This window comes from Eurypyga helias, unplaced genomic scaffold, assembly GCF_000690775.1.
Source record: "Eurypyga helias isolate BGI_N326 unplaced genomic scaffold, ASM69077v1 scaffold20850, whole genome shotgun sequence".
NCBI classification, from domain to species: Eukaryota; Metazoa; Chordata; class Aves; order Eurypygiformes; family Eurypygidae; genus Eurypyga; species Eurypyga helias.
The window spans coordinates 3,611-29,520 of record NW_010228122.1 but is presented as its reverse complement, the minus strand read 5'-3'; the positions used below and the strand labels follow the sequence as shown (position 1 = coordinate 29,520).

The 25,910-nt window shown below is 37.7% G+C and overlaps 1 protein-coding gene across 1 annotated transcript in view; it reads right to left on the bottom strand.

Moving 5' to 3' along the window:
- Nucleotides 1-25,910, bottom strand: part of ZMYM2 (zinc finger, MYM-type 2) — a 61,730-nt gene that overhangs the window by 35,516 nt on the left and 304 nt on the right. Inside the window, exons 2-7 of the mRNA XM_010158579.1 lie at nt 24,477-24,762; nt 20,788-20,953; nt 19,721-19,933; nt 6,994-7,144; nt 6,099-6,214; nt 250-366 (exon numbers count right to left, since the gene is read on the bottom strand). Of these exons, the coding sequence (XP_010156881.1) occupies nt 250-366; nt 6,099-6,214; nt 6,994-7,144; nt 19,721-19,933; nt 20,788-20,953; nt 24,477-24,762 (1,049 nt within the window). The remainder of the gene's footprint in view (nt 1-249; nt 367-6,098; nt 6,215-6,993; nt 7,145-19,720; nt 19,934-20,787; nt 20,954-24,476; nt 24,763-25,910) is intronic.

Genomic DNA, 25,910 nt, shown 5'->3' with positions numbered 1-25,910 from the left:
TGATGTGAGAAATTGTATTTTTCTTTAAATACCACAGATGCTTTTTTATTTGTTATTTATGAACAAAGACTTCTGCTTTTATCCATACTAAAGTTAAATGATATTCTACAGAACCAGGTAGATTTTTATTAACTTATTTTTTTAAGCTTCAATACCTTATGAAATAGCTTTCTAGAAAAATTTTATTGGAGTTAGAGGTTTAAACTTTTCAACACTTCATAATTCAAAAATAACACAAAACACCCTTACCTCCCATTCCAGTATTTCTGGCTTTGAACAAAAAGCATTTTTGCAATAATTACATTTCAACTGAATATCACTGGGAGAGACAAACTGACCATTTGTTGAAGACTGTACACTGAGAGCCTGAAAAACACAAATACACATACACATCACTAAAAAAGAAAGTTACTTTTAAAATGTGCTTTTCAATTAAGCCTACTGTGTTGGAGAGCTTTGGAGATTATAAATAAAAAGCAGGAGCATTTCTGGCAAAAGCACAGCAACTCAGTCTTTTCCCTTAATTCCTTTTCCCTTGTCATCTTATGTTTTCTGATTGTGAATCTTTACCCTTACTTCAACCGTTTAGGTTGCATTTCTTTTACCTTACCTTTCTAATGCCTGTTATTTAAGGGTAATGTATAAATGAAAAAAAAAAAAAAAATCTTTCCCAAACTGAACACCTGTTAATCACAAAACATGTTTTCTCAGGTACATACATTTCACAGCTTGCCTTATTCTGGTCATAGAAGTTCAAAGACCTACAAACACATATTTTCAAATCCAAACATCACCAAGGCAGATTATCAACAGCTTACTGAGGCATACCCACTTGCAAATACAAATACTAAAGTAAAAGGCCTGCAGTGAGAAACCCTGCATCTATTCAGATGAAGAGAAAACTAACTAATAGACCCAGCTGGCCTCAGTCCCTGCAGCAGGAAGATACAACCATTCACGCAGCCTAATAATTAAGGGTTTTCAGATTGAGAAAAATACTACAGATTGCTTGTGTAGGTATGACCATTTAATCCTCTCTCTGAATAATTCACTTAATGCATTTGTGAGGCAATCGGTAGATAGAAAACTCGATTTTATAGCACCTGTGGTCTTCCACTAGGTCTTCCATGCCTACAAAACATAGTCTCCTGCATGTTCCCTAGATCAAGCAACAACTATTGCTGTATAACACATGTGATGTTCAAGACAAAATTTGACTCAGTAGTGATCACAGTCACTTGAAGGATGCAGAGGACAAATGCCCATCTTCTCAACAAACCTTCCCACACTGTTCGCAACAAGATAAATACATTTAAAGATGACAAATTCTCTTCAGACAGATTCGTTACTACCTCTCCACTTCCCAAGATTGAAAGTGTAAAACATTTCTGTTACAGGATACTTTGTTTCAGACTGTCATGTTACTAAGGATTCATCTACACTAAAAAAAGCCATAAAAATCGTTGTGATGAGACTGGTTACAGATATAAGCCCTCACATAAGCAGACCGGTACTGCTGAGTGCTAGCTAGTATTGGTAACATTAAGTAATCATGCACATTGCCCAGTCACCTGACAATAAAATGCCATATACTGCAGAGAAGATGCCACCTTTATCCCAATGGTTCATTGTCCCGTAACAACTTCAATAACAAACCCTGATGCCCACATACAGTATTGTATCTCTCACTGTATCCAGCCAATGTCCCTGTGGTTGATAGAGGTTTGTTAGACTCTGGCTGCTCTAAATAGACAGCTGAAGAGCTGCACTAAAGTGCAAGCCACAAAGGTGTTTTAAGGTCAAGGTCCAATCTGTGTGTTTCTGCACTGGCAGGTTTCCTCACAAAGCAAACACCACACTCAACACGTGCTGCCATACAGTTACGTAAACACAATGAAGTCCCACAAGTCCTGGCTGAAAACAAGAAGAAATCAAGAAGCAAATACACCCACCACCTCCAGTTCAGGAATGAAGGCCATGTTAAAGAACTAGCAGGTGCGACAACCTGTACAGAAACACTGAGGGCAGAGGGAGGAATGGCCATGAAATATATGAAGTGCTCATCAAATGAAAAGCAACTCTATTTTTTGATGTCTGTAATTACCTTTAAATATGGCATCAAAACATCCTATTGTGAGGGCTACAAGTAAACCATGGTTTTTTGGTGATTTCTGTTGCATGGCATCATTAGCTTCTTTTACTTCTTTTCCCACCTGTGTGCTGTGGTAGAAATTCAGGCCCTACATACTCTAGGTGGCTGGTAATTGAACAGTGACAAAAGCTAGAGATGTAAGAAAACAGAGTTTGAGACTGTTTAAAATTAAAACTTGTTTTAAAGAATATTTACATCTAACTGTAGATTAAAAAAACTTTTCTAAATAATCAAGCATTACTGCTTCTAAAACAAAGCCAATTATTTTTATCACAAACCTCTACAGTCAATTAAGTAATTTCCCCCAGAAATCAGTAAAGAACTGAATTCATATTACTGAAAGCTCTAAACCAAGCATGAGATGATTGTAAAACCAAGAGTCAATCACAACATGACTTTGTATGCCTCCTTAAAGTTTCTATTATCCTGCTTACATTTAAGGACTGCTACTGTACAGTGCTCGAATGAGTCAAGATGGCACGCACGCAGTATCCTCATCATCTTGCTTTGCCTCTAACTAACAAGATCCTTAGAACTGAGAATATCTTTAGGAATTATTTGTGAGCATTAACACACACACAGAATAATGCAGTAAAAAGACCATAAATTCATTAAAATCTTTCATGGGTCACCCTGAAGAGCAAGGTTTTATCAATGTTGATGTTCATCAAAGATATCGTTGAAATCATATATATACACACACACACACAGACACATTCTTTTGAATACCTTAAATTCAGTCACAAAATACTGATGTTTAATCTCACTTTTCATGACCCCGCTTTGAACAACAAGAGCATGGCAAGTGCCAAGCAAAGCAAAAAAAACATTGTAAAGCCCTCTTGAGTGTTCAATGCAGCCACCTCAAATTGCTCTAAGCTGCCAAATTACTAATGAACAGTAGGCAGACACAGGCTAGGACTCTTCTGAGAAGACCAGTGTCGTAGCAGAGCTTTGGCCTGCCCCTGCCAGCATAAGCGATAGAGGGGTTAATCTTGCTCATAGCAACGCAAAATCAATTCGTGGAAACGTTTCTGTATATAGGTGTGGGAGGGCTAGTAGACAGCCAGACTGTGATCAGGTTTTTCCTAGTTGAGAAAAAAACCTTTGAAAGAATTAAGTTGTTTTTAATGTGTAAAAGAGAAGCAAATACATACGAGGGTCCTTTTACGTATGGTATCCCCTAGGACTGTTCCACAAGCAAAATCAAGGGCACTAAATTAAACAGGAAGGAACCAAACACTCCCCTTATACTCATGCACGCACAGATCTTCCAGTCTCAGCGTGGAAGCCTCAATTATTTTTATTATGATCAAATTTGGTAAAGTATTTCTGTGACAGGCATGCCAAGCTTCCTCCATGTGGCTCATGTGGCTTTGAGCAACCTGGTCTAGTGGAAGGTGTCCCTGCCCATGGCAGGGGGCTTGGAACTAGACGGTCTTTAAGGTCCCCTTCCAACCCTAACCATTCTATGATTCTATGATTCCATGCCTCCCATTGCAACGTACTCCTTTTTTAATATACGTGCGTGCAAGAAAGATGTAAGGTATGTAACGAAGAACACTTACAGACACCGTGATGAAGGTGAAAGAGAACACAACAATAGTAATTAACCAGAGTGAGTAAACTACTGAAAACGTTGTCCTACAGCCTCCACGTTCACAGTAAATACATTAGCAGTTTATTTTTCCTTAGGAGACAAGTTCAGATCAAGATCTTCAACTGATCCAGTAAAGGTACCAATAGCAACACTGACTTAACGTAACTTTGGGTCAGTTCTGTCCTTAACTCCACAATAACATCCTCCAAGACAGAGCATGAAAGAAGACAAGAAAGACGCAGTATTCTACCACTAACTACCAAAAAAAAATCTCATCAAGCAGGCTATTCTCCCTCTTTCACCCTCTTTCTCACAAGGATGAATCCCCTTGCAAGCTGTCTGCACAAAGGAGAATATAGATATGGACATAAGCTGCCCAACAAGCAGCTCAGTTGAATCTTTCAAATATTTAAATACATTAAAAAAACATTTAGCTTGAAACAAATGGTTATTCAAGAACTAAAATTACCATCAACCCTAAAGTACTGTGAACAAATTGGGAATTCAAATATTCCATCCCATTTGTAAATCAAAAAAACTTTTTTTTTTTTTCAGAAAGGAGACAGAGCTGAAAGATCAGTTATTCTGTTCTGAGAAGGGTAACCTCTGACAAATAAAAATGTATAGGAAGAACAGGCACAGTAAGAAACAGGGATTAATAGAATGCCAGAAAATTAAAACAAGAGTGATCTGCATTAGTAAACAGTGGAAAATAGGGAATAGTAAATCAGCCATTTTTTCAAAAGATCATTGCAAACCGATTAAACGAAATGGATTAAACTATTTTCTCAATTTGGGTTCAATCGCTTATGTGTCACTGGCATATAAAAAAGCCTGAAGGGAACACTTACAGTCCAATGCTCACATTGTGGTTTACTGTCCTTTCCATCTAAACACTAAATGAACAGAACAAAGAAGCTGTTCTCATACAACCAACTCTTTATCTAATGGTGAATACATTTTATTCTCCTGGGCAGTGATAAAAGTTAGAATCTGAAAGAGATGTTTGAGCAAAGTAACTGTAAGCAAACGTCCACCCACCCATTACTGGTCATTACTCACAGCCTGTATGGCTGCTCTAATTAAACTTTGCTACAACATTAAAGAGACAGATCTACATGTAGCACTGAAACTGCAGCAGAAGCATTAGCATCTCAGTAAGATCAGAAACCCACAACCAGCATCAACTGATGCATCAGTTATATTCAATGATGTCAGTTAATGTTGACTTATCTGCAAATCCAAGAAGGCCCAGGCTGTATTTGTCATTCACTAGCTCTATTTTTCTCACTCAGGTAGAAAGATTCTGTTCTGAGAGCTCCTGGGGCTGCAATCAATTTTAAGACCACGTAAAATAAAATAGATGCTGAATGAGTTTTCAAGAAGTATTACAGATTTGTCATTACATACTAACAATCTGCATCTATTCTGTTAATCAGTTCCACTGCCAGACATCTACTAAATTGGTTAGGAAAGAAGCACAGAGCAGGGCTACACGATGGAAGTCCTATCCAGGGTATGCTAAGAAAGCAAGTAAGAGATTGATTTGCTTTCCAGTTGACAGAAAACAGCAAAGCTTAATGACAAATGGGAAAACCCTGTATACGTGTAACTATGCAATAACACATGAGGAGGCAATTATCAATTATACAGTGCACATCTGGGAAAACTGGTTTTACATTAAAAAATTGAAGTATTTTCTTTAAAAATCTTCTTTGATCACCCGAAGATTAACCACTACAACACATTTTACATAGGCTTTAACCTTCAGTCCTATTTTTAATATGACATTTTCAACAAGCATAGCAGCCTCTTCCAGTGTGCCTATGGTCAGGCTTGCAACACTCCAGTTTCAGGACATAATTTAAGCAGCTGGTTTTCTCCACAAACATTCTAATGGTTTAGGCTCTAACCTGTCATTTCAGAGACAGTCGCTATTCCCCATGTCACACCTTCGTTTGTACAATATTGAATGTGAGAATTTTATTACTGTATTTACTATCAAAGAGATGAAACTTGTCAATGCAAAACAGTAAGGCTCATCTCCATAAAGAGGCTGTGGTGATACAACTAAGACGAGCAGTGATATTGTTTTGCATTTTCTTGTGGTATTAAGGAGAAATGGGTTGTTATTATCCAATTTTATAAGTTTCAGACAGCAGCTAGTGTTATCATTATGAGACAGTACTTTCATCAAAGAAACTGTTATGAGCCACAAGCACCTGCTATGTTAGTTATAGCACATAAAACTGTATATACAAGCAAGTTAGTTTAATATGCAAATACTTAACACAAACACAGATACACAAATATTTAGGGAGGAAAAGATTTAACACAACAGCTAACCTGAAATTTAGCTACACAACTGGAACTGCAAAAGTTGTACAGTTTTCCATCAGGCATTGTGGCTTGATACTGAGGTAAAGAGTTTCGTTTACAAAAGTGGCAAATATTTCCCATACCTAAAAGAAAAATGCAGTTTACAAACAAAATAAACACAAACTAGTAGTGCAAAAAAATACTGGATTACAGGTCAGCTCTTCCCACCATTTCAATGTAAAAAGCTAAGATTTGTCTGTTTTCCAGTCAGCTTCTGAAAGTCACATAAACCAGAAAAAATTGCAGAGGTTTTGCTGAATACTTCCATTAAAGATCAGTATTAAATATGAAATTGAACCTTCTTCTATAAAATTCACAGGAGTATTTTCATCCTTGAGTTCACTGAACTGAGATCTATGCCTGCTTTGCATATTGAAGAACACACATTTATTTATCAGTTCCTTTCACCCAGATCAAAAATTTTACCTGGAGAATAACCATATACATTATAACTATACCTATCCTTCTCCAACTGCTGCCTGAGGAGATAAAATGGGGTGGGGTTGCATCTCAGACAAGAGAATATTAATTCATATGCATGAATCATTCTGTGACACATCAGAGCACATTATGTCTCAGCATTTTTTCCCAGGAAGCCTTAAGACAGTTCACAACTGTCTCTGACATCAGCAGAAAGGCCAGTGGGGAAAATGACCCCTCAGGGGTCCATTTATCAGTACCAGTACTGAATATAAAATGTTGTGGGTTTTTTTTTTTTTTTGGTTAATAAGTTAAAAAAGCTACAAAATCACATCTGCGTAGATTAAGTCTTAAACAAAAAAACCCACTCCCAGTGTTCAGACTTCCCAAAAAAAAAGTCTACTCTTATCAGTGATGAAAATCCATCATCCTTTTCACTTACTTTGTGATTTTGCATATTTTGATTTGTGTGTGTTCATACATGCAGTTGAGCAGTATGGCTCCATATATCCATTAGGTCCTATGCACTGAGTCATGTCAAAAAACCTGCACTGAGCTCTGCAGCCAGTACAAGATGTTAATTTGCCATATTTCTAAAACATAAAACAAAGCAAAACAATTCATTAGTTGAAACTATGTTTGGCTTTTTGTTTTCAATTATGGTATAACAAACACAGAGGAAAATGTATTTATTTACTTCTGCAATTAGCTCCTGCATCAGACCCTTATGTATTAACTCTGATGATCACCCTCTCAAGAGCATGCAGCACTATGGTTGGGTTTCTTACTCCAGGGGGGGGAAAGCTGGCTAAAACTAAACTGTGTAAAGACAAAAACCAAAAACACGCCCCTCAAAAAAAACCCCAATCAAACAAACAAAACATCCCAAACCCCAGTACATTCAAGCTGTGAACGGTGGCAAGAGTTATACAGCAAGTTGTATGGAGTTGTACAGTCAGTCTCATGTTGTAAGAGTTGGAGAATTTGAAACACTCTGTTCCTCTCTCTGTGTTGATGGGACAACGATTGTAATATAAGAAATATGAGTCTGGCACGGCAAAAATGAAGGATAAATAACGGTGCTAAACTTTGAAAAAGACCCTGTACTGTCAAAATGATAAGATCCTTAATATTGTCAAGTATGAGTTAGGCATAGCAGTTTCTTGGTAATGGCACTACTGGGAGAACCTCTTAAGTTCTCAATTCTCCCAGTCCCAGTCCCCCAGGCAGGAGAAACACACTGCAGAGCTCCTATGCTCCTCACTGCATCCACTGAGGAACTGCAACTCCGTGAACCTGGCAATAAACTCCATTTTGATGCCTCTCAACACAGCAGTTAATCAACAGTTTTCCACAGAAGGGAACAAACGTTCCACAAAAAGCACAGAAAAGTTGTACCAGCTGAAATACCAATGACAGTCAACACACAAAAGTCAACAGTTAGTCATCTGCTACCTGTATTACGTACTTCAGCGTCAGGCAAGTATCTCAAGCCCCATAAAGCAAGTTTCAGGAAAAGCATCTAGACATCTTTCCTATCCATAGAAGCAGTATCATGGTTTTGACAGTGATCACAAGGAATTCCTCGTCTTCCTTATTAAGTATTAGAAAATACTCCACTGACACTTCAGCACTTAAGATCTCTTCTGCTGAGGAATTATTACGTACTTCAGCGTCAGGCAAGTATCTCAAGCCCCATAAAGCAAGTTTCAGGAAAAGCATCTAGACATCTTTCCTATCCATAGAAGCAGTATCATGGTTTTGACAGTGATCACAAGGAATTCCTCGTCTTCCTTATTAAGTATTAGAAAATACTCCACTGACACTTCAGCACTTAAGATCTCTTCTGCTGAGGAATGATTTTTTTTTCTTTCCCTGTTCTCAAGGACTGTAGGGCGAAGGAAAGGCAAAGCATGTTTCGTAGGTGTTTCACTTTGTTCAGAGTAACAGAAGCTTCAGCGGCTATCTTTCACTACCAACATTCGATAACTAGCTAAATTCAGTCGCACAGCCAGCCAGAGAAGAAACGTAGTTTTATAACATGTATCTTCTTCCCTGTATTAAAAACATGTACATGAAAATGTACAAATACACACGCCCCTGCCACAAGCTGGGTGTAACACCTTCCAGTGACCAGCAAAATTTCAAAGTAATGTACAACTTCACAATTTCCACATGCTGCTTTGATGAAACCTGTGGATTTCCTCCAAAAAAAGTCTATGTCAAGATAACAAGATGGAGGAGGGTATTTTATACAACTCCTGAATCCTTCGTCCCATCTTTTTTTTTTTTTTCTGTTTGCCTTTAAAAATGTTACCCAGCCCCTAATAATCCTCCTAATCAGCTACAATGTTGACAAAATTCACACTGAGTACCAAGACCAAAAAGCAGCCATTACACTGTTCTATGTGTTGGTGCTACTCTGCCAATATACATTCATCTCCTCTGACAGGCTAATAGACAAAAGCAGAGCATCAAGAATACTTTAAGTTATATTACCAGTGAGAATATAGACGGTCACAGTTTACAAAGGACTTAACTTCTGGGAGTAAGCTTAATGGACAACAACCATCAAAAAATCCGCATGCACAAAGAGCCTTGGTACCTCTACAATAAACCAAAAAGTACATCTAGAAGCACTGATGCAAATACGTTGATAAACAGCTTAACAAAGAGCATTCAGGAACAGAATCAGAAAATAATGCACAGGTAAGTGAAGCTTTCACCAGTTCTAAGCCTGAAAGAAAAATTAAACTGAGGCCATGATGACTTCCAGAGACAGCAAAATGAAAATACAGGTTATAATAAATGAATTTATAGTCAGCTGGTAAGAGCATAATCGGTAAAGATTCCTTGTAGCAACAGACTACATATTTCAACAAGAATCCCTTGAAAGTAGAAAAAACTTCTGCTGACTAGCATCTCATTATTTAACTCATGTCAAGAAAGGATCATGCACACAAAGTACAGTGCTGGAGCACGTCCGTCACTTCTTAATTTCAAACATCCTTGTAATACTACAGATGTTTACGGATTTCACCCTGCATCTTTCAGATTTAAAAGCAACAAGAGGAATCTTTATAAATAATGTTGTAATAATCTAGCAAATCCAGATCTAAATTAGCAAGAATACTAAGGACAAGAATTCCCAAAAAAAGGGTATTGGGGATGCAGATACTGTTGTTAGAAACAAAAGCGTAACAGCAAAGCTCTCACTTCATTCTTGTCCCAGAAACTAAGAAGAGCGCTCAAACACTTCGGCATTACAAGAAGTTTAAACACGTTGTTACACCAAGTGAAGTAGACTGGACTCCAGTGAAGAAAAAATCAAAAGGCCTGAAACATCTTCAAATTTATTGCTCCCAAAACCTCAACCTCATCATCATCTCCTTCAAGGTGATTTTTTTTTCCTGCAGTATTACTCTTGCCCACACTCCCCAAACTTGAATACTGAATACTAAAACCATTTGAAAACCAAGGAATACACTATTCATCAGTCATCATTATACACGTCTCAAACATATTTTTAGTAGTCTAACTCAAAGGCTCCTCCACTGAAAACATCAGAGAACCTTGTACTGCATTATCTTATGGTTTTAGATAGCTGTAATGCAAAACAAGAATTTTCTCTTGTTCTTAAGTGTCAGATATCCAGATGAGACACTCTCCTCTCAAGCTTCTCAGGTAACTTACACTCCTACTCTCACGTTCATCACGTGATGTATTTTATCTCTAAGAATCTGCAGTATTAAATGTTACTTTTCTACAGATTGAAATTGAGAATCATTTTCCCAGAAGTACCCTTTCTAGCTGGAATAAACAAACAGAAGATTCACTAAAACTAAGGAGAACTACAGTAATACATAGGGTCAAAGAGCATTCTTCAGTGGTAAGGATTTTTGGCCTGGAAACAAGATAACTTCCCAGGATAACGACACAACCAAAAATGGTATAATGTGGGCACTGTGGATCAACTGTTCATTATCCTTTCTAATATTAACAACAACGGGAAATCACATGAATATCAAGAGAAGACGTTTCAAAACAAACAAAAGGAGGCAGCTCTTCACGTAACAAGCAGCAGGTCGGCAGAACTTCTTACCGAAGTCTGTCATGGATCGAAACACTGCTTATGTGTGTTCCCAAGGAGACTGGACAAGCACTTACTGAAGAGATTCACTAAAAACAGCATACAGGAACATTGCACAAAGTTCAAGAAATCCCCTGAGCTCTTATAGATTCAGAAGCTAAGAGAATGCTCAGGGGAAAACATCCTAAATACCTGCCCTGTTCTTGCTCTTCCTTGCATGCCCACTTACACAGACTGCAGGAGTCTCTATCCCTCATCTGAACCAGAACAGCTGTTGTCATCTTCCTATTACAGAACATTCTTCTTTTGATTGAATGTTAACCATCCTCAAAGGAAAAGTGGATGTTGAGTAAAGAAATTACGAAAAACGTAAAGCTGTGTCAGTGTTTGGTGTTTCACGGTCAGAAGACCAAAGAAAACTGCCCTGATATAGAAACTAAACAAAGAATACCGAAATCATCATCACCAACTAAAGAGGAAACAAAGAAACCCCAACAAACCTTCCTATTTTAAACACCACTGCTTCATTCTTTGGTTTTGAGGGGGACCTCCAGAGGCCAAGTGCAACCTCCTGCTCAAAGCAGGTCCAGAGCTGGTTGCTCAGGATCTTGTCCAGTCAAATCTCAGCATCTCCACGGATGAACATGGCCAAATCTCTCTGGAGAACTTCACTGCCCTCACAGAAGAAAAAGCTTTTCCTTCTGTCTCAAGTTCCCCCTTGTTATCAAGTTGTGTCTGTTGCCTCTCATCCTTCACTGTGCGCTTGGTAGAAGAGTCCAACTCTGTACCCTCCATTAGACAAGTGATCCCCCTTCAGCCTTCTCAATGATCAATAAAGGTCTCCCAAGCCTGTCCTCCTATGTCACGTGCTCCCGCCCTCTGAACATCTTGGTAGCTCTCCACTGAACCTGCATCAGTGTGTCAACGCCTTTCATCCTGTGGAATCCAAAACCGGACACAGTGCTCCAGATGCAGTCTCAGAAGCACAGAAGGATGGGAGATGGAAATCACTTGACCTGTGGGCTACACTCTTGCTAATACAGCAGTAGGTTGCCTAGAGAAGCAGTCTAGGCAGTCTGTGCAGTCTCCATCCTTGGGGATATTCCAAACTCAAATGGACACAGTCCTGGATGACCCGCTCCAGGTAACCCTGCTTTAGCAGGGCAGTGGAGAAGATGACCTCTGGAAACCCCTCCCCGCCTCAGGCACTCTGTGGTACCACCCAGGATGCAGTTGGCCATCTTTGCTGCAAGGGCACGCTGCTAACTCCTGTTCAACTTGCTGTCCATCAGGACACCCACGTCTTTTTCTCCAAAGCTGCTTTCTTGGCAGTTATCTTCATTCCAGATGAAGTCCTGGCTTCACCCTGTGCTCCCCATACTTCAATGGTAGGCAAAAGTGATTATAGTTTCCTTTCAAGTTTCCTTCAAAGATGGAAGTAACTCAGGACAGGTCCACACAACAAAGTATCAAGCACTTTCCTTTCATGCACCACTTCTGGCAAATTCAAATCTACACTGTCCTATGAAAAGATGTGCAAGTTTAAAGCCTGCAATTTTAAGAAAAATTTTAAATGAAAACACTGTTATCACATTCCTAAATAAACTTGTATCAATTAGATTACTAAGTAGATAAAAAAATAAGTTAATACAGAGGCAAAATTTCTAGAGACTAATGGCCCAGTGCCTTCTGAGGGGAAGCTTGATGCAAAGCAGCCTGACTACACTTCTCCCTCACTACTCCACCTAGATTCTGCATTGAGATGACATAATTGCAGCTAGATCCCATTGCGTATTTGTCCTCTTCCAAAGCATGAAGTCTAAGGTACAGGCCTAAACTTGAATATTCTTTTGTTCTTACTATTTTTGATTCTAAACTCACTCAGTCTTTCAGGATTTGTTTGCACACCCTATAGGAGACTTAATCCTAGAAATCATAGGTATCTCATGATGGATAACTGAGAAAAGATGTACAACAAACACTTCACGTCATTTGAAAATTCTTACAAGGTACTAGCTCTATATACATTTCAAATATTCATCCTATCTACTAGGACAGTGTTGAACTCAAACTGGCAACTACAAAAGTGGCTATCAAGATGCAAGACAAAACAGATGAATGGGATATATTCCAGAAATACAAGTACTGTTGCAACAGGAATCCAGATTCCTGGAAATAAGAGAAAATTCACTTGGAGGGCTTCTGAGTAGTTTTTATTCTTGCCATTATCAGCAACAATCATTTTAGGAGGAATCATGATCTTCCTTTACATCTTACTGAAAAGATAGTGAAAGCTGAAGCCTGGAGCTCATCTTTCATACATCCTACTAAGAAGATCAAGACCCAAAATAAACATTAGACCGATACTGTAATTTCATGGTATTTTAGAAGATGCCTCACTTCTGTTTGCAATTGAAACTAATGAAAGTCTCTGTTCTTGAACTTTCTGGCTGCAAGAGTATTTCAACAAAACTGTTACTGCCTTGCATCTAAGCCTCTGTGCTAGACTCTTACTCTTGACGGAAAAAAGTTTGATCTGCTTCATGTGCCTTCAGAAGGCTAGAGAGCAGGACGAAGAACAGGCCTGCAGTGTAAGAGAGCGTTCTTGCTACAAGTTGTCCCATGCAAGGGCCAATCCACCAAGAACACCAGGATACCAGCTGATTGGTAAATGCTATGTACCAGCACAAAGACTTGTTTCCAGCTCACGAAATGCTTTGCAGTGAAACTCATATGGCCCATGGTAAAACAGCTCAGTACATACTTCTCAATCCAGGCAAACTCCTTTCTGGTAGCTTTAGAGAGTAACAGTTTCGGATGAGAAATAAGATCAATACCAGGAAAGCTAGAAAAAATATCCTGGGACAGAAACATTGTCACAACCTGTGTTCAAATAAAAAGCTAAAGGAGAAAGAAGATAGAAATTTTTTGTAAGTAGAAGAGATATTGCCTACACGAATTCTGTGATAACAGAGATCCATTAGTAAGGCAATCAACAAAAGGTCAGCTAAACTACTTCAGATTTGAAAAAGGATGGTCCAGATGGATCCAGAAGCAACACCCAGGTCTAAGAAAAGAACCAGATGTCAGCAGAATCTGTAACAGCAAAGAAAGAAGAAACTGTATTATTTGCTCAGTCTTTTCAAATACTGCACCCAAATAATCTCTCCCCCAAGAACAACTACGGAAACTTCCCTGCTTGAACAAAAGAGATTAAGATTAGTAACACCTCAGAAGTATCTGCCAAAGTCTTAAAGGCAAAAGCAGAAGTAAGTTTTTGGGGCCCTTGAACACCAAGTGGTTTGTGTTCACGTTCAACTGAACTCTACAAAACAGCCAAATTGGTAACTTGACCGGTAACTTTTCTCTGGCATCCCCAACTATCCATGCTCCCTCTTTTCACCAGTTTTGTTCCTGCTCTCCAGACACCTGCCTTCATGCTTTCAAGGAAAGCAGAGCTGAAAAGCCCTTCCTCCTCTGCCTCAAAAAGCAGCTTTTACATTAACTGAGTATTTTAGCTGTTTGTTTTGCCTTTTCTCTCTATTCCCCACAATCTTATCCAATTATTGCAGGTACAACAGTGCACAGATGTAGTTACATCCATTCTAACTCCTAAACCTACTCATATCACCTTCTTGCTTCCTCTTCTTAAGAACTTCCTGTGCTCCTACACTGATCACACCTCACAATTTTGAATGTTTTAAGTGCTTTTCTTCAGAACTACAAAGCTGTTTTAACATCTCTCATTTAATCTTCTTATGTTATTGACAAAATAACCTCAACACTTATTATGAATGATATTCAGGTGCCTAAGAAAGCTGATTATATAGATTTTATTGAAGCAGCGAACTCTACAGCTGAAGACAGACATTTGAAGCAGAAATGGCAAAATAAATGGTTCCAGAAACAGGAGTAAATGAAAGGTAGAAGGTAGAAGAACAGGATAGTGTCTAGAAGGACTTGATTTGCAACAGAGATGCAAGAAACTGGAAGCATAAATACCAAGAGGCCTCAAAAAAAACCCAAACCACTAAAACCTCAAAAACCATACCACTAAGCAGGAAGAAAGGGAAACTGATTATTTCTTGGCTAACAGAGATTTCTATCATTTAACTATGGCATGTGGGGTAAAAAGCATTTAGCTACTCCCCTCTGTAGAAGTATACACAGTATCAGACATCAGGATTATGAGACATTACTTAATATGAACCTAAGTGTTACCTGAATTGAGACAGATGTGGTTTACCATATGAGGAAGAGATTCCACCATTAAACCACAGTTTGAACTGGCTGAAACCACAGAAATTCTCTTTAAAAGTAACCAGAAATTTAAAAAAATAAAAAAAAAAATCTGTGTTTTTAATATTTCAATGTAAAGGGGCTGTTCAACCCTCACAATTACTGGTTTGTCAACAGAATTTACTCTTGAAATAGACACTTGGAAACAAGAGTTTACAAAGCAGTAACAACAGCAGGAAGCAGCAGATTTTGTAGTTAATTGTACTATCAAACTAAAAAGGACAGATCTGTCTTAATAGCAAAGAAGCACAGAAAAAGAACCGACACTAGGTGGGACAAGCCAAAGTTGAAAACCCTAGATGCTTCCACTGAGGTACTATGTGACAAGCCATTCCAGCGCAGCACTCAGTGAGATTGAACCAGTGGATAAGAAAACATTTGTGAGACTAAATACAAACTCTAAATAAGCAAGGAACGGTTAAGCTGCAGAACCGATACACATGTCACTGTATACAGTGAAGGCTCCTAAACGCCTGCACACAGATAAATCAGATGAAACAAGTAGTAAGAGTTTCACACAAGCGGTGGGATTGGCCGGGGGCAGAATTCAAAACCAGGGAGCACAACTGCCTACGTCGGGGTTTTGATTTATTTTTCCGTAAGTGAACAGCTCAGAGGGATGGCAAAGCCTGGTTAATCTTAAAGTACGTTCAGTAGTAAGCCTTCATCTAATCAAGGATGTCAATCAGATGCACTTGTACATAGTACTGAAAGAAAATTCTGACTAGCTGGAAAGACACTGAAAGCACCCTCTCCAACTAGGAAAATTTGGCTTCCATTCACCTGGTACTCACTTCATTCCAGAGCAATTAAGAAGCCTATGTAGAAATAGCTAGAGTGCCTTCCCCCCTTTTCTGTCAGCACATGAAGACCATCACTTTCAAGAAGCATCCAAAGCAAGTGAATCCCAGGTCATATACGAACAAGAAGAATTTCAGTGAAGGAAACAAATCAAAGAAAGTAAAGGAACATTTTAAACTAGTAAAGACTAAATGCTTTATAGTAGAATCGAGAGCACTGTGGACTCATCAGGCCAGTAAGCAAAGCAGTTAAAGATTATTTTTAAATGTAGACACAGACTCAGCTTCATCTTAGTTGAACAGCTGAAAATTAACGCTGGATGGCACAAGCCAAGTCACAGAATTCACTTGTTCCGTAGAAAAAGGTTGTCAAGCCTGTACCCAAATCCAGGACACAACACTGCAACTGCCTTGAAAAGGAAGTAGACAGAAAATATGCAATACTATCAGAAACAGGAACACTGAAACAACGTATGTATGTGCTTTTGGTTAACGTGTCTTCATAGAAGGCATATTTGAGGTCTGTTTCAATTTATTACATAGATACCAATTTTTAAAGTAATTTTTTTAATGGTTCTCATTTTAATTATATGAAATGCCTACTCAAAGAAATAAAGTATTTCAGCATTAGCACAATTACACAACTTAGCCACCTCCTTGTCAGATGTGATCTTACTCTCTTCTAGTGTTGCTTGATTCATTTTGTTTAGTATCATCCTTTAAGTCCCTATTGCCCCTCTACATGTGAGGAGTCTGAACCTCAGTGCAACAGGTGAAGAACTTACAATCTAGTAGTAGCAGTCTTCTGCAGGTTTTAAAAAAAAAAAAAAAATAGCCACTTCCAGTAAGAGCTTTGTTTTGACATTTTTTCCTGAATTGTCGCAGTGATGTCATTTTTGGAGGAAGGATATTATTGATATATTCTCTTTAAAAAAACCTTGACTTGCACTTAGCTACCTTCATGAATGGCTGTAGAGCCATCAGGAAATTAACACGCTCTTGCCTATAACCACAGTCCACATAAGTTAGGCTATGCCTATTTTTTTTTTACACTATTATTAATCTATTCATTTCACACAACTCTCTTTAATATGAAAGAAACCTAAGCTCTATAGTTACTTTAGTTTTAGGTAAAAATGAACAGCCATCACCTCCCAAAAAAACAAAACACGAGATGCATTTTCAAGATTCTTTGTGTCTCAGTTTTAAAGTGGGTTCTGAAACTGGTACGTAGAACGCTAAGTGCATCTGTCATCTTGAAAGGTGACTTACGCACTTCAGAAAAAACCTACTCCCTCCCCATCCCAGGAATAGCACTGTTTCTTACTCCCACCAACAGTCTAAAGCAGAGGAAAGAAACCCCTTGTAGCCAATGGATTAGTCGCACTCAGAATGTGGCCATTCCGAGCGCCACAGTAATTTTTATTACCCACAATTTTATTTTTTTTCACTCCGAGAAGAAAAAAGGTCCATGATAAGTTACTGGAAATTAGTTGTTCAAATCAGTGTAATATTTATTCAAAAAAATAGGGATGAAGTATATAGATTGGTACAAGCAGTAAGAATCAGTTTTCATTTATTACTACTACAAATGTATAGCATATCGATAGGTGTATGACATGTACAACATAAACTGCTTAATACAATGCTCATACCAGTCAGACCTATGGATTTTACAACTGTTTGTAAGAAAACATTTGCTAAAACTGTTATGTGACACACAATTATCAGTTGTACAACACAATGCTGTAATCAAATGATACATCAACTTTTCCTGTATTACTGATTCCATTGTTTATTTCAGTATGCATCAGCTACTCTCCGTATTCTCTCCTTCAGCACTTCTACTATAAAGCAAGATCTAATCAAGAATTTCCAAGAAAACATTGTTACAACTAAAGAAAACAACCTACAATTTACTAATTGTGGCCCAATAAGTTGTCAGTGACAAACAGAATTCCTTGAAAACAATCAGTTCAAAAAACTTTAATGCAAATTAAGTTCAAACCTAAATAAATCTTGCTACACAACTCAGTATTCGGAAATAACTGTGTCCTAAGCAACTTTGACACCTACCACATCAACTAAAAATCTCCTAGTTTTATAGTTTCAGTTTCTATTAATATCAAAAACACCCCAAAAGCCCCACACTCCAGGAACATTTGAAACCTACCAGTTAAGAATGACACTTAATCACCACTCCAAACCAGATGCACATGAGCACTCAAATTAAGCTTCTCACAGCCTCTTACAGTTCCCCAGTACCAAGTATTTCCACAAAAGAATTCAGAACTTGCTTGGATGAAGTCTGCTGTCAGACCTGAACGCACCAGAACAATGTGTCTCCATTTTAAAGGTTCTCTTAAGGATCCTCACAATAATGCACGATACCTGACACTACTTGTGAAGATTCCCCGTACTGCAAACTGCTCCTCCTCCCCAAATCAAACCACAACATACAACTTACTACCCATATCCTTCTCATTTTCAAATACATAGCTAAACAGAAAATACAGCAACGTCTGAACAAATAGAGTACAGTCGGTAATGAGAGTTAAATGCAGATTTATCATTCGACCTCTCAAAATTCCACGTTCATTTCATAATTCCATGTGCAGTGCATGTTATACTGGTTGTGTGGGAGTGTCTCAAGTTCAAAGTTAATCTCATGCCTTTTTGTTTCTTCAAGAGACAGTATTCAACGTTTCTTCAAGTCTTTCCATGGCTTCTGGGCATGCCTATGTTTTTAGTATCTTGCAAACCTATCCTGTCCCTTTTGGTATAGCTGTGACAAAAGAATAATGCTCATGTTACGTTTTCAGTTACGCTATTTACATACGCATGTTTCCAGATCTGCTGCTTGCACATCACATATACACAAGAACAGCCATCCCCAAAAGCATCAAAACTGAATGTCCAAAGAGAAAATACAAACATACATGATGCAACATTAAAGAACTTCAAAACATTCAGCACTGCACTCCCTTTTCTCTTGGAACACTGGTTTCTTAAAAATGGAAAGAGATGAAGAAAGAACCCAAAGCAGTGTGCAGCACTGAGGCCACTCATATCCAAGTGTGAACTTCAAAATCAAACAAAGAAATTTCTTGCTGGTAAAACAGTACTTTCATATTGTAACACTACCCCTATGAACTCAGAGCAGAATGTACCAAGCAAAAAACCCACAGGAAAAAAAAAATCCCCACATTGCATATCCTCACCCAAAATATTTAGTATTTCAGAGCTATCCTATTATACCATAAATACTGCGATTAACATTTAAACCTTCCAACCAGCATTAGCAACGGTTCAGAACGAAGCTTGCTCTGTAATATGTGAAAGACATCAGGAGATATCTTGATTTGGAATTATTTTTAACCACAACAATTGCTACTGTCTTAATGGTCTTCAGAATAAATAATAAACAAACCTAGTAAGGAAAATGAAAGCACAAAATTTAACACATGGAAGGATGAAAATAACAAATTTTGAAATCCTGTGCTGTACAGTGAAGGAGATTAGACTTCGTAGAGGTAACACAGCCAGTGTGTATTCAGGTGGAGCATTCTCACAGCAACATCCAATCTGTATGCTCTGCACACTTCTGAATGTTTTGACTGCATACAAGCACGCTTCTGTATCACTTCAGGACCAGTAAGTGTGTGTGTTAGGCTTGCTATTAATATACTTGTAAATGATACACCCGTTAGAAAGAAATAGAAATTATTAACAGAAAGTTTAATTTTAATGGTGTTTTCACTAATAACAAATAGGTATTGCTACTACAGCAACATCAAAAGAAGCCAGTATTAGAAGGTCCATTTGGGCTAGTTTGCCCTCACTGGCATTACTGTGATTTGTAGAAGTCTTTGTTACTGAAGACTTCTAATGAGAAGTAAAACCACATTATGAATAACAGGATAAATCTAAGGAGTATTAATGTTTATTTAATTTTAATTTATAGGTAAAGAAGTAATTACCTGCTTGTATTCACCAACGCAGTTCTGACAGCAGAATCTTTTCTGCTGACCATCAATAGTAAGAATATTGTTTCCAGCTCCTTTACTGGGCAAATACTCCCCGCAACGCTCGCAGCAATTCATTATTAAGCCATTTGCCATCCTGTATCTATCGAAGCAGTGGTCGCTGCACAGCTTATGAGTCATATTTTTAAAGCTAACCTCATGACGAATCTAAAAATGAAAGTAAAAAAGTATTCTATCACCACACAAGCACAAAGCTGCCTCAAACTACCAGACAGACCAGAAGTCTTACATTCAAGAACAACTAAAACCAGATTATAGTAGCTCACTATTTAAAAACAGAGATGCTTGAAATGACTGTGAGGTACAGAAACAGAAATTGGTGTTTCTGTTGTCTCCAAAGCTCTACGAAACTATCTTGGGCCCACTTGCTCTTGTAGTCCTAACGCAAAGATCACAGGGAAGGATGTAATAACTGCGTATTAGAGCAGAAGGTCAATTCATGCCATTGTATACAATACTCAATTTGCAGGCTAACAACATGACCTATAACGACTGGCCACATATATGCTGTGTAAAATAGTAGCCTGAGCTATGGTGGGCCCACTAATAGCATCAAGAGTAAATTAATACATTCATGAGAATTTAAAATTACGTATATTCTCCATTTCTCTAAAAACATTTGCCTAAACTTTCAAAACACACAGTAAAAAGGTAAATAATACAGTAAATCTTGACTTCTTTCAACAGCAGGTCTTCCATGTGGGAGATCTGGGTTACAAATACATGATTCTACACCTAATAAAACTGTTGACTGTAGCTACTAGATATCAGCAATAGGCACTTCAAATTTCTGAAACAAAAATCAAATATTAAACTCTTTGAATTCTTTGTTCCTTCAGCTGCTCTGAGAATATTAAGCCTGGATATCTCAATTTCTTACTGCATATGAGAATACTGAATCAGATGTTAAGTTTCCTTATTTTCGGTTCTCTTATTTCAAAATGTAACTTATTAATATTGTAATTTTTGAGAAAGGTAAGAGAAGAAACAGTCAACCAGACCTCAGTTAGTTTACCACAGATAGTGCATCTTGATTTATTCAAAACTCCTTTTGATGGATTCTGCTTATCTTCATAGAAGGATAAACATGATGTACTGCAAAACTCCTGGAAAGACTCACTTGAATCAACTTGAGCAACAATGGTACCTTTCATTGTTGTTATATCTCTGAAAGACAAAAACACCTCTAGTGTGCTTGTGTATAAATACATATATACACATTTAAACAAGAACACTTTACATCTTATAACATTCATTCTTCCTTTTAATGCTTACATTTCAAACCAGTTTTGTGGGTGTACAGTTATTAGTTGCATGCCAAACACTACGTTTAATATTTTTACAACTACCATAAGTACCGAAACTACAATATCTTTCCCTGCATAAAAACCTGTTTCTTTGTTTGGGGTTATTTTTTTCCCATCACATTATTACAGAACTAAGTGACATCAATGCACCATTAGGTATCAGTTGTGGTAAACTCAATCTTACACAAAAAATTTACACAGCAAATTTAAAATAACCCTTTTGCAACTTTACACAAAAGCTATACTTCAAGTTTCATATGAAAAATTCCAATTTACAGTAAAAGGCAAGAAACAGTCTTTATTTGTACAAAACTCTACCCTTTCCACCTCAGGATAGGTTGAAAGGAAGACAGAAGGTTGTTTCTTCCTACTTATATACAACCAAAAAGCTTAAAACTCTACCACAAACTTGCCTAGCAATTTTTATAATTTAAAATTTATTAGTAGTTAATTGCATCACTTATGTTCCAAAGCACCTGAATGGTTCGTGCAGTTGCCTATAAAACTGCACCAATTTAATGCATTAAACCAGACAATCAACTACATTAATTTGAAATAGAACAAACCTTTCTCTAACCCAACTGTCTTACACCGTTTTTCACTGAAGCTTATTCTAGACTTCCTTGAACTTCAACTGTATGCTGCACGCACTGCAAATTCAGCAGTCACTGACACCATGCTTGTCGATGCATCTTTGTAATCAGGTCTCCCAAACTTCTAAGGCCATTTCTAAGGCAGTTTCACTCTTAATCCCAAACTATCACATACCATAGATTTGAAGCAGTAAGGAGAAGAAATAAAAGCCTCCCCCTGTACCCTCTAAGAAAAAAAAAAAAAAAACAAAACAAACAAAAAACCCCAACTATTATTGACATACAGGAAAAGCTATTGGGCAGAATAAATTTAAAAAATTATCTGGACACATCTGAAACCCTACTGACATCACAATGGAACCAGTTGGAAAAGACATGCGCGTATCATCCTAAAATGAGGATGAGTGGAAAACACTGGAAAAATGCTGCATACTTCTCAAGACAAGACTCCCTTGAAAATAAACCTGTACCACCCCTGGATCTCAACACTTGCAAGCCTGCCTTCTTCCATCAAAGGCAAGACAGCAGATTTTGGCTTGCCCTTTGGCAAGCTAATAAGGTTTTGTGTTGGGAAGTGTTTTCACTTCTGTTCTGGAAAACAAAGCCAGAGCTCCTGCCCTGAGGAGCTTATGGTTTCTGGCTAGATTCCACCAGGACTTATAAACACTATTAAGTTGTATCAAAGCACATATTAACTTGTACCAAAGGACAACTGCAAAGTCAAGAATAGTCACACAAGTCAATAGAAGATCTAAATACTAAGGAGAATGCCAGATATTTCCTATACTTTCCTTCTTATAATAATTCCTACACTATTTTTGTAGTTACAAAGGTTCAGAAGAGTGCTAGATAAAGATATTTAAAATAAATTTGAGCATTACCTCTGAAAGTCTGACCTATGATATATCAACTATCACCATCTATCCAACCAACATTAAAGATATGGATTTTGCTAGAGTTCTCTTATCCTTTCACTGAACTGCAGTCTGACAATATTAGGTCTGCTTTAGTAGGAAAAGAACACAAAAGCAAGAAGAGAGCAAAGTGTACCTGGTTTGCTATGACCAGACGGCAAAAATTTGGCAGTAAAGCAAAAAAAGGCCAGAAAAGATTGGGCTTCACAACGAAGCCATGCTACAGAGGAACAATTTTATGTATAAACTGCCTTCTATTCAACCATGATTGAGAAAGCAACTGCATACTAGTGGAAAAGACCAACATCACCTCAAAAATTATCAAAGGTGACCTGACAGAGGTTCTCTAGAAATCAAATGCACTAAACAAACTATTTTAAGAAACTCCAAAAGCTAGAAATAACATATCTTCCTCATCATTCACAAATAAAGCCTTTTCATTTAGGGCAGTGTTGTATGTAGCCTCTTAGAATTCACAAATAAGTATCTCCCAAAGCGCAAGACAAGCACAGATTTAGCCATGAGTTTTCAAGATATCAGTCAGAAAAAAAAAAGATCAGTCTAATCTTCATCTTTATATATAACGCAGCTAGCTAAATACAGTACTCACCAGATTACTCAAAGTGTAAACAAGCCAAAAGAAAGAGGACAGAGTGCTTTTAACTAGCTCTGTAAAGGCAAAGGTTGGAAAAAAAAAAAGAAGCTAAAATATGCTAAATCTCCTAGGTTTTCAGTGTACCAAGGTATGAATACACAGGATATCAACTTAGTTTATTTTTACTGAGTCTCAAGCCAAAAAAAAAGATACTCAGATCAGTAGCTTACATCTGAATACAAGCCATGAATCCACCAAACTGCATACTGAAGTAAAACTTTTTCACTAGTTTAAATCTGTTACTGAGCAAAGACCACCCTCTCTAAAACATACATTAAAGTAGGCAGTCTTTACTCCAAGCCTTCTTCAGTTCAGCAACAATTCCTCATTTAACCCATGTCACTGCGGGGTGTACTTTACTGAAAAAATAGGGAAAAGTGCAAGTATCCCAGCAATCAGTAAACTGAAAGAAAAAGAGAGTATGCCTATTTTGTACACCTAGCACTACAACAGCACAATTATGGATGATTTCTCTTTGGCAATTTGAAGAAGTTTGGGAAATACTAAAAAATTACAAGTCAAACCTAACCAATAATTTAGAATAAGCCACCTCTAGGTCTGCCTGTTACTCCCTCTGTACTGCCCACTTAAGGGATCTTCAGCTTCCAAAGTTGCCAGAGTTGGCCCTAACTATGGGGAAAGTCTAAGGCTTCTCCTCTCCTCACTCTGCCAACAGTTGAAGAACTCCCAAATTTCTTCCAGCTTCCTGAAACTTAGCAGTTTCTCCTCTTTTAAAAGTCTTTTGATTTTATATATTCATCAATCAAAATGAATGCTTTCTAAACAACACAAAGTCCACTTTTTATATATTTTATAATAAAAATATTAATATTCTTTATATTTTATAATAAAAATATTAATATTCTTTATTCTTTATAATAAAAATATTAATATTCTTTAGACATGAAGAATATTATGTTGTCACAGGATATAACTTGAACCCCTTGACTTAAAAAAAAAAAATCTATCAGTAATTTTTAGTGTATCAGCTTTCATAGAAACAATCTGCCATATTCCAAATTCAAAAGCTGGTAGACTTCGTCCTGTCACAGCAGACACAGTGAATTCAACATGTCCAAACAACACTGAAGTGACACTATATAAAGTAATTGTATAGTCAGATTTTATATCATTAATGGAGCAGTTCTCATACATGCATGAGGATCTCAAGTGTTACTGCATTTAGCTGCAAATATGAAACAAAATTTTAAAATTCCTTACTTTCTGCACATAACACAAAGTTTCTTTGGAGTGGGTTTGTGTGAGAATGATGAGAGGCAGGTAGTAGAACAAAAAAGGTGAGCTGATCCTTTTCGCTGGTATGCGGTCTGTCCCTTTTGCAAAGGTTTTTTACAGTTTGCACATGTGACTTTAACCTGTTTAGAAGGCTGCTGCTGGGCAGAAGGCTGGAAAATCTGTTTAGGAAGTGATGCTACAGGTGACAAGGAATCCACACCTGGTTGCTTCTGATTCCTAGGGAAGGAAGCTGACTGGGATATCCAAGAATCTTCAAGACAAAAAAAGAAAACACCATAAAACTAAGTGTACGGGTACATAAGTACAGAATAATATACACAGATTATGATAAGCGTTTTTCTGTTGGAACTGAAAATTAATAGAAGAAAAATGTTATTTTAGAAATTCAGGTTTAAAGCAAAATGCTGTTTGCTGATACTACTCTCCATTGCTACAAAGCTACAGAACATGAACAATTTCAGGATGGTGCCATCCTACATCTAGTGACAAGTCTTGCAGATCTCGATTCACTTGCACTGAGTTTGCAAACGAGCAATTTTATTTTCAGACAAACAAAACTGCCATTACCAACTGCAGTGAAAAATAACCCCAACTCTGTAAATTTGTAAGAATATGAATCTTAAGATTTTCATTAGTCTGGCCTGCAGCTAGAAAACTCTACTGCAGTTAGAGAGAAGCACAATGGCTCCACATCCGGGATCTGCATTTATGTCATAGAATCACAGACTGGTTTGGGTTGGAAGGGACCTAAAAGACCATCTAGTTCCAACCCCCCTGCCATGGGTAGGGACACCTTCCACTAGACCAGGTTGCTCAAAGCCTCATCCAGCCTGGCCTTGAACACTTCCAGGGATGGGGCATCCACAGCTTCTCTGGGCAACCTGTTCCAGTGCCTCACCACCCTCTCCAGGAAGAACTTCTTCCTGATATCTAATCTAAACCTCCCCACTTTCAATTTAAACCCTTCGCCCCTTGTCCTATCACCACATACCCTTGTATAAAGTCCCCCCGAGCTTTCTTGTAGGCCCCTATCAATGTCACTGATTCCTGTATGAGTTCTGATTTCTCAATAACCTCTTCAGTACAATGAATACCACTTATTGTGCAACCTGGCAAAGTCAAGAGAGTTCTAAGTCTTCCTCAGCAGAAATCAATGAACCTATAAAATAATATTTCATTAAGTTTTGGCAGTACACAAATCCATGTTCCAGACTTCACCGTCTGTATTTCTGGACAACAGACTGGAATGAAGTCATCTTTGCCCAATCTTTTGTATCATAACATGCTAGAGAGTAACATGCATAACAAGAACTTAAGTAAACCTTTCTTTCCAATGAAAATACAGCTAGAAAGACCACATGCTTCTGTTAAAATACATGCTCAGTACCTTGGTTTGGA